The sequence below is a fragment of the Cebus imitator genome, unplaced genomic scaffold (genome assembly GCF_001604975.1).
Source record: "Cebus imitator isolate Cc_AM_T3 unplaced genomic scaffold, Cebus_imitator-1.0 Scaffold382, whole genome shotgun sequence".
Classification (NCBI taxonomy): domain Eukaryota; kingdom Metazoa; phylum Chordata; class Mammalia; order Primates; family Cebidae; genus Cebus; species Cebus imitator.
Genome location: NW_016107697.1, coordinates 565011 through 574902, shown reverse-complemented (window position 1 = coordinate 574902; position 9892 = coordinate 565011). Strand labels below are relative to the sequence as shown.

At 42.8% G+C, this 9892-nt stretch overlaps 1 protein-coding gene across 5 annotated transcripts in view; it reads right to left on the bottom strand.

The window, feature by feature from the left end:
• The window catches only part of FAXC (failed axon connections homolog, metaxin like GST domain containing), a 76887-nt gene extending 67326 nt beyond the window's left edge, over nt 1-9561 (bottom strand). The window contains exons 1-3 of one of the 5 annotated variants that reach the window (XM_037731098.1): nt 9458-9557; nt 8576-8697; nt 2693-2828 (exon numbers count right to left, since the gene is read on the bottom strand). In XM_037731098.1, coding sequence (XP_037587026.1) covers nt 2693-2828; nt 8576-8682 — 243 coding nt within the window. In that variant the 5' untranslated portion in view covers nt 8683-8697; nt 9458-9557. The other 4 variants (XM_017507683.2, XR_005196748.1, XM_017507685.2 and 1 more) reach the window with 4 other exon arrangements.
• Between the last annotated feature and the right edge of the window lie 331 nt (nt 9562-9892).

The window sequence follows — 9892 nt, the reverse complement described above, 5'->3', positions numbered from 1 at the left end:
TTTTTTTAAGCTGGGATTACAGGCACATGCCACTACCACCCAGCCAATTTTTGTATTTTTTAAAGAGATGGGATTTCACCATGTTGGCCAGGCTGGTCTCAAACTCCTGACCTCAATGATCCACCGGCCCGGCCTCCCAGAGTGCTGGGATTATAGCCATGAGCTACTGTGACTGGCCTAATATTTTTAAAGCATAGAAGGAAAAGAACTTTGAACATAAACTCATCAAGTGTGAGAGTATAATAACAATATTCTTAGGTATGCAAAGCCACTGAAGGTTTACCAGGTAAAAGCTCACTCTAAAAATATTCATCAGAAAAGTTCTCAAATAAAAAGATAAATAAATCTTGTGACTTGTGACATGGGAAACAAGGCCAGTTGAATAACATAGTAAAGGTTGTTGTCTAAAAAGGATAAAAAACAAAGGAAAATAATTGTTAAAATTCCTTTTTCTTTTTTTAATGGAGTCTGGCTCTGTCACCCAGGTTGTAATGCAATGTCGCGATCTTGATTCGCTGCAACCTCTGCCTCCAGGTTTCAAGCAATTCTCCTGCTTCAGCATCCCAAGTAGCTGGGATTACAGCTGCACACTACCACACCCAATTAACTTTTGTATTTTTCATAAAGATGGGGTTTCGCCATGTGGGCCAAGCTGGTCTCGAACTCCTGACCTCAAGTGATCCACCTGCCTCAGCCTCCCAAATTGCTGGGATTACAGGCATGAGCCACCACGTTCAGCCGAAAAATTCCAGAATTAAAATCTTAGACAACAGCAACACAATTGGGATGAGGGCTGGGAAGAAAGGGAGAGACCCAAGGTACATGTAAACTGCTAATGTGTTGGTATTATAACAGGATAAATACAGACTTTAATACATTCAACAAAGTAATAACCATAAACACAAATTTGGGTCTTAAGAGTAAATACAATAACAACAAAAATATTACTTGTTTTAAATAATGAAAAACCTGACCTATTAGCAGAAAATGAGAAAAAAATTAAAATGAAGTATAGTAAGGGGAAAAATATTAAATATTAGAAATAAGCTCTAATAAAACAATTATTCCAATAAGTGTAAATGGATTAAAGTCACCGATTAAAAGACTCTGCAGTTAGATATGTGAGAAACAAATACAAAAAGAGAGGGAGAGAGAGACGATGAAGCAAATATCCTAAGCAAATATGAGCCAAAAGAAGGCTGGAGAATCTATCTCAGTATCTGATTACACAAAATTCAAGTTTTTTTTTAAATCAAAAGAGACATCAATGGATGATACATACTAGAAAAATAAACAACAGTAAAAGATGTGATTGTTTATATGTACCCTAACAATGTTACAATATGTACCTAACATTGTAACAATATAAACAATGTATTTATATGTACAACAGATAAATATTCTTGAATCAACAAATACACTTGACTCTTTTAACATATGCCTTTCAGAAACTGCTAGAACTGGCAGACAAAAAATAAGCAGAACTATAAAGGTCTAAATAATACACTAAACATGTCTAAGCAAGTAGATATATAAAGAGCTCTATACTCAAACAGAGAATATGTAATTATTTTCAACATTTTTTAAAAGTAACTACAAACCAGGCTAAGGCTTCAGTAAACTCCAAGGAATCAATATCACAGAGATTATCTTCTCTGACCATAAAATTAAAAATGATAACAAAAATCAAAGCTTAAAATAATTCCATATGGCTAGAACTTGGTTAAAAATAAAAACATAAGTGAACTTAAAAAAAAAATACATAGAATTGGATGACTGTGAAAACACAGCGTGTCAACTTTGTGAAACATAGCTCAAGCATTACTCAGAGAAATATATACCTTTAAGTACATTCCTCTTCCTTATTTACTGCTAAAAGGAACAAGTGTTTCCCTTAAAGTCACACAAACAGAACATGGAGTGCTGTGGGAAAGCTCTCACTACATATACAAATATCTACCTCGTGGCCTACTGGGCCTTCTGCCCTCAAAATTCATTAGGGACAAAATAAGATGCTATCAATAAATTAAAACCTGAAAGAAAAAAACACATCAGGTAGTGGCACACCCATCTTTGTCAAGGCCCAGTAGGCCTTGACAAGCTATTAGCCAAAGCATACTATTTTGTTGTTTTTTTGTTTTTTGAGATGGAGTCTTGCTCTGTCACCCAGACTGGAGGGCAGTGGTGTAATCTCAGTTCGCTGTAACCTCTGCTTCCCAGGTTCAAGTGATTCTCCTGCCTCAGCCTCCCAAGTAGCTGGGATTACAGACATGCGCCACTCTACCTGGCTAATTTTTGTATTTTTAGTACAGACAGGTTTTTATCATGTTGGCCAGGTTGGTCTCAAACTCCCAACCTCAGGTGATCCTACCACCTCGGCCTCCCAAAGTGCTGGCATTACAGATGTCAGCCACCATGCCTGGCCCAAAAAATACTCTGTTAAAGAAATATATCAACACTGAATCTCTCAATAGTTTATACCTTTTTGATCCATCATTAAATTGGGTATAAAAATCAACAGACCCTGAAATCAAGTAATTTATTTCCCTCTTACTAAGGACTAGGCACTGCTAGTTTCAGCTCCCATTCCCTCTGGGATCCACTGTGTGAGATGAAATACTCCCCCCTTTAATTAAACATTCATCCCCTGATACTGATGTCATAAGAAGAAAACATATTTGCAAACAAGTACCTGATATGGTAAGTCAGCCATCCTTAAATAAGTTTCCATTTTTAAACAGAAAGGAGATAAACTGGGAACACCATTGTTAGGTCTTGCAAACTGATGCAAAATAATAGCATCTTTAGAGTCAATCTCTTGCTGTTTCCTGTCAAAACCAAAACAGAAATAAAGAACAATCCACATGTTATCCACATTCAGTTCCCTTACTTCTTGAGAGGACCCTGAGGGGCTGTAGCTCCTCAATGAACAAGCAGATCTGTCTGGCACAGGGGCTTACCTCACCCAGCACCCAGTTTGTCGCAGGGGCTTGCCTCACCCAGCACTCATGGAAGCTTAGTCGAAACACAAGAGAAAACTTACAAACTCCAATATTACCATGACCCTAGTGGCTCAGCAAAGTAACTACCTAACAACCTCCTTCTGTTACCGGTGGCCTCTGGGCAACAAGAACATTTTCTGGTATTGGTCCACCTCTTCTCCAGCTGGCTGTGTTTACTGCCAGGAACAGGCTGGATGCATAAAAATGATATTTTGTGCTTACTGTGTGTCACACATTGTTCTGAGGGTCTCACTGGTCTTATCGTCTTTAATCTTCATAATAACCTTATGAAGTAGGTACTACTGTTATCCACGTTTTATAGATGAGGAAATTAAGGCACAGAGCATTAACTTGCCCAAAGTCACATTGCTAGTAAATGGGAGAATGGGTACTGAACCAAGAAGTCAGAGCCCATGTTTTTGGCCATTAGACTATACCATTAAACAGTCTATTCATCCACAAGACTCAAGAATAACAGTGCAGATTTGCTCTGCTATGCCCCAAGTCTGTAGGGAATCTGAGACTGAATATTCTGGTCCCTCTTCCCAGCTGTCCATGCCCTCACCTAACCCTTCTTTCACCTGTAATGCTGTGGAACCTGCCTTCTGGATGCTCTCTCTCTAGCTCTGTCTTCCTTATTTTCTGCCTTCCCAGCATCCCCACTTTTACTACACAGCATGTATTTTAGTACCCCTGTTTTCCCCTTTCTTCTATCTCAGCCACACATCCATCTTTTCCTTTGGCTACTCTTTTGAGTGAGGAGGACTTCCCTGCATACAGTTTTTCAATAACCACTATATAGTGGAATGAATGCTGGATTCCAAGCCTGGACACCTGGGATCAAATCCAAGCCCTGCTTCTTATTGGCCACATTAGCCTAGATCTCTCCACCATCTTCACCTGGAGAGTGAGGACAGTGCCAATTCTGCACGGATGATCATGAGGATTTCATAAGGTAATACTGTAAATATTTAGTGAACTATCAAGCATTAAGTAATAGTGGAATTTATGCTCATCCAAAGAGATATAGTCTTATCCCTGCAAACTACAAAATCTCATTCCTCACAGCCCTACTCATACTCCACTCCTCAGGACCCTTTTGCGATTTCCATCTTCATTCAACCCAGCTAATTCCCAGCCAGATAAACTCCACTCTTCCTTCCCCTTGGCCCCACCTCTGGTTCCCTCGCATTGTTCCCAGTACAACACCACACACCCTTCTTTCTACCCAAGCAAGAACAAACTCTTTATATCTTCATCACATGGATGCCCACTTCCTGCAGATCCCCATTCAGTAAAACAAACTCTCTTGAAAAGTTTACCACCCAAGGACCCACTCAACTTCAGGGTTCAGAATGACTCATTTTGAAAATATCTGTCAAGTCAAAAAAATAAAAATATTTGCTGCTTTCTCACAATATTCATTGTAAAAGAAGCGTTTTCATTTAGATGGAATGTTTGGGAAGTAAGATATTAATATCAAGAACTCATTTACTCATTTAGACAATATTCCAAGACAGCACAAACTATAGACGTGACAATTAACTGATTTTTGTTCAAATAATTCCCATCACAAAGTGGTATTTTCATTAAATAACCAGGCAAAAGTTTCAGAACTGACAGGAGAGGAGACAAACATAAAATCCTGCTCCATCAGCCAGAACGATCTAATTCTAATTGTAATTTGGTCCATGTTATAGTAAGAATGGATGCTAATTATGCTCTGGTTTCTCTTCATAACGAATAAATCTTTCGCCTTTTACTAAAGAATGGATGCTAATTTTCTACCAAGCATATGCCAATGACTTTATATATTATATATGTTAACTTATTTAATTCTGACAATGGCACTTTATAATGGATATTGTTACAGTTTAAATTTGGGTTATTATACTATTTCATAGTAGATAAGAAAACTGAAGCTCAAAGACAGTAAATAACTTGCCTAAGGAACATCAATTTAAGATTGACTCTGAAGTAACTCCATGTTCCTAAGCACTTCAAGGCCACCAAAATGGGCAATTCCTCAGTTAATTGTATTAAAACTGCCAGTTTGACTCAGGCCACTGAAGCCTGGAATTTTCTGATAAAAGTCACAGCTAACGATGGCCAACTTTTATTGACTTTTCACCTTGACAAACTCTGTTCTAAGCATTTCACATGTGTAACTCATTTAATCAATTGTATGAGAAAAGCTACTATTATGATTACCATTTTACAGATGAGAAAACTGAGTCATCAAGAGCTTACTGTCATATCCAAGGTTACGTGGCTGGTTAGAGTCTGAATTTGAACCCAGACAGTCTGGCTTCAGAGCCTTCCCTCCAACATGTGAGAAACCCCTCTCTAATTTAGGATCAGAGGATTGGGTGGTTTGTTTCCTATACAGCTATATTTTAGAAAGTGACCTTATCATAGGTTTGTATGAGAGGACACCCATAGAGCATTAACTAGCTAGTTTACTACTATTCCCAGGGCTAACGATATCACAGATGAAAATGTCTCTGTAAACAGCTGATGATTTGTTAGTTTGCAGAGATCAGATGTTGATTTACCAACTAAATTTTCTAGAAGAAGCTGAGCCCACATGCCAAAAGTGCAAATAAGCACTGGTAATGAAGTTATTACTTAGTCATTCAAACAAAAATTTCCAAATGCCTGATTGAATTTAAGATAGCTGCCAAGCTATCTCCAATCAGGGAAAACAAAGCAGTGGGTTGGGACAATATTTATTTAAAAATATGGTGCTTAAAAAAACATGGATAAAACCCCAAAAACCTACTTTGGTTATATTCATTAATCAAACTTCCTAAATAATTCTCACCTGTCAGCTTTACTTTTCCACTCTAGAGACGTAATCATAGATTAAGGTTATATCTATGCAGCAGAAAATCCAAGTAGGCTGAGGAAGAGTTTGCAATTGCCAGTAAACTCAGACACGGCAGTCATTGTAAGGTGTATTTTCCATCTCACATATTTCAGATTTTGTTTTGTTTTCTGCCTAAATTATAGACTACTGAAACCTAGATGTCACCTTAAGTGGAGGTATCTATCATGTAACCTCTAAAGCCTTGGTCTTTGACCTTCCTGCCTGTCTTTTACCCTTTGCCCCCCCCACCCCTCCCCCGACTCCTCTTCCCCTAGAGTCTGCAAGAAAGGCACCTGCTACAGGCCTGTCTTCCCTGAGCAATGCTTCAGTTCCCATATTTCTCTCTTTTTTCCCTCAACAAAAGAGATTTCAAAGTAGGAACTGTCTAAGAGGCAGTGGTTAAAAGAATGCAGGCTCTGATTTGAATCTAGACCCTGCTACTCTTATTCTGTGATCTTGGGCAAGTTGCTTAACCTCCCTGAGCTGCAATTTCCTTATCTATGAAATGGATGTCAAGCTTCAAACAACAGTTGTGAGGAATAAATGCAGTCATACATGCAAAGCCCATATATGCAGAGTCCCTACTAAGTGTTCAGAAATGGTCAGCCCTTTTTTATTGTTTGCATTACTTCAGAGTTTTCTAATTCAACTCAAACATTTGTCCAGAAACATAAGTGACCAAGCATGGTGGCTCACACCTGTAAACCCAACACTTTGGGAGGCCAGGGAAGGAGGATCACTTGAGGCCAGGAGTTTGACCAGCCTGGGCAACATAGTGAGACCCTATCTCCACAAAAAAGTTAAAACAAAATTAGCCAGGTGCAATGGTTCATGCCTGTAATCCCAGCAACTCAGGAGACTGAGGCCAGAGGATTGCTTGAGCCCAGGAGTTGGAGGCTGCAGTGCCACTATAGGGCCATTGCTCTGCAGCCTGAGTGATACAGTGAGACTCTACTTAAAAAAAAAAAAAAAAAAAAAAAAAAAAAAAAAAAAAAAAAAAAAAAAAAAAAAAAAAAAAAAAGCATGAATCAGCCTAGGATTTAACTCTTTAATCCAAATAAGCATCCAATGCTGAGATTTATAGTCCCCTAAATGAGTTAGGAGCTATCTGTGGACAGAGAGCTCTCCAGTCTCCAATAACCACACCTGCCAGGGCATGGCTTACTCCCAAGCTGAGTTCCATACTGTTTCTGCAAGGTCATTTAAGCTGTTTTAAACCTGGTCCTGTGAAGCCTTCACTCCCTCCACTGCTGAGAAGCCTCATGGTTCAGGATCTCCTCAAAGGCTTTAGACTAGAATACAACTGAGAAACAACTGGGTTACCATTAAAATTACTGCCCAAATGTTTTAGTTCTTCAGATAGCTTGAAATCTAACTTGAAATACAGTTCTAAAACTAGCATAATTGTCAAATAATCTAGAGAGATAATTCTCTTTAAATTGTTTTATTTGGTTCAGCTAGATTCAAGGCACTGTATTAAGTGAGAGAACTAAATGTGCAACAAGCTTAAAATAAACTTCCTCAAATATGGCTAAATAATATGAAAACCAATACATTTCCCCAAACCTAAAGATTTCCCACCCTCTCAGAGATGGGAACTATTCAAAACATATGGTAGGCAAAAGATCTACATTAGGCTATCACAATAATCTCCTGGGATTCCTGCAGGCTAATAAAGGTCACCTATCACTGTCTTTGTTTATAACCTATTGTGTAGGATTCCTCCACTGGAAAAAGGCAGTGTGGACACATTTCTCTCACTTTAGAAAATACTGGCAAAGGGACATTCTGAGCTATTGAAAACTGGGCTTCTGGTAATCTTCCAGTGACTGAGGGCTCAAATGCACGGAAATTTTAACCATTAATTGATGTATCAATTAGCCAAACAGTCTCAGTGCCCTGTGGTTATTACTCTACCCAAACAAAAATCTCCTGCCGGATGGATGTGCCAACAGCAGGGGCCTCCATTTTCTGGTATTCCCAACTCAATCTTGTAAACATTCTGCGGCAGCGGATGCAACTGTTTACGGAACTGGGCGACTCCGTGCTATGCCCAACACGCCCATGTGCTAGCCTGTCCTACTGCTCACACAACAATGACATCTAAGCCTGAAGATGGTGCTTGGCGTTCAATACCAGATAAGCAGAGAACCAGGTTAAGGCTGCATCAAAACTGCACACCACTACACTTGGTCATGCATCTTTAATAGGGACCCGCAGGTTCCTGGAGCTTTTGCAATTTTTCTCCCTTTTGATGTTGACATTTAGGGAAGGATGGTGAAGAACTAATCTTTTAGATAAAAGATGAGGTTAGCAGTTAATATTACAGCATTATCACCTATAAACAAATAAGGCATTTCATAAGAGTGTAACCTATTTCTACAGGGCCCAATTTCTATTGTTGCAAACACACTGCACTGAAATCCTCCTAAGGACATTTCTTAATAGATAACGACAAGTGACCCAGAGCATTTTGGGAGACAAATGTTTTTCCCTCCCAGCACCGGTTTAATTCTCCTTTCCACTGCAAACTGCCCCTCACGGCCAGGTGACCACCGAATGCCTTTAGGGAAAGGTAATTGCAGGACGCTTGAGCATCTGGGCAGCGTGACCGAGGGGCTGGCACGGGCCCCCCTCGCACCAGCCGTGCCCTAGCCAGGTGCCCCTCTCGGCGCCCCTGTGCGGGGCCCTCTCTCCGGCTCACCTAATGACCAGGAGTTCGTGGAGCAGATACGCAGCTGCGGCCAGCAAAGCTCCCCCAGTCAAGTAAAGGGTTTTCTTCCACCAGGGATCGGAGCCCAGCCCTGCCATGATCCCACCGTAATCCTGCAAAGGGAAAGCGATGATGTCCCCATAAAAGGAGAAGGGCTCCTCGGACCCGGCCCACCAGCCGAAGAAGGAGACGCTCTGGTTCCAGCTCAGATCCACCACGCACGGCCTGGACGAGGCAAAGCCAACCCCCCAGTGCATGCTGCGCGGCTGGCTCCGGGCGCCCCTCCCAGGGCCCGCGCCGCCCGCATGGGAAGGGGCCGGCGCGGCCCGGCGCGGGCTCAGAGGCGCGCGGAGGGCGCGGGCGGCAGCGACTGAGGAGGCGGCCGCAGAGGAGGAGGAGGAGGAAGGACGCCGGCCGCGGACGGCGGGCCTGGCCGGCGGGGCCCCAGGCCCCTGGGCGGCAGCGGCGGCCGCCGGCTCCCCCCGCAGCGGCCTCTCCGCCCCGCTCTTTGTGTCGGCGCCTGGAGAAGGCCGCGTGATGTCATTGCTCCCCGGGGCAGGGAAACAGAGGCGGGATAAAGTCACCTACCCCGCGCCCTGCCCCCGCCCCGCATCTCCGCGGTCCGGCAGCCTCCGCCGGGGCCGGAGCTGCAGGACTGGGGCGCGCCGGGCGGGCTCCGCGCCTCCAGGCGGCACGCCCAAAAACCGCTGGCCGCGCGCGGGCAAGGGCGGCGGAGGTGCCTGGAAACGCGGCTCCACCGCGAGAAAGCTGCAGTCGGGGCCCGGATCCCGGTCCTCCCCCACCCCGGCCCGCCCTCCGCCTGCGCTCCAGCCCCTCCCGCGGGCCCCGGAGCGGGGAGCGCGCAGGACTCACCTGGGGCGCGGAGCTGCGGGCCGGAGACGCCACCCGGCGGGGGCTGGGAGCGTGGGCCAGGATTAAAGTCGGGAATCAGATTCTTCTGGCTTTCAGAAAAGCGCTGTGTATTTGCATAATTTATAAAAAACGCTCTTATTACGTTACACAGTTACCTTGGGCTTGGCCAGGTGTTCGCAGAGACGAGATGTCTGGTTTTACAAATGACAACAAAATACTCTACCTAGAGAGATTTCTTTGACAAGCCCAGTTCAAGCTTTTTCTCTTTGAAGTCACTATCAGGGAACTCGCTGATATAGGGTTTTGGTTGGGGGGGTGAGGATGCCTCTTTTGGTTAAGAAAATCTAACAACTGTGTGTGTGTTCAGTGTATTTTTTTCCTTTAACTTCATTTATTAAAGTTCATAAGTGCAAAGAATAGAAGCTTATAATATAT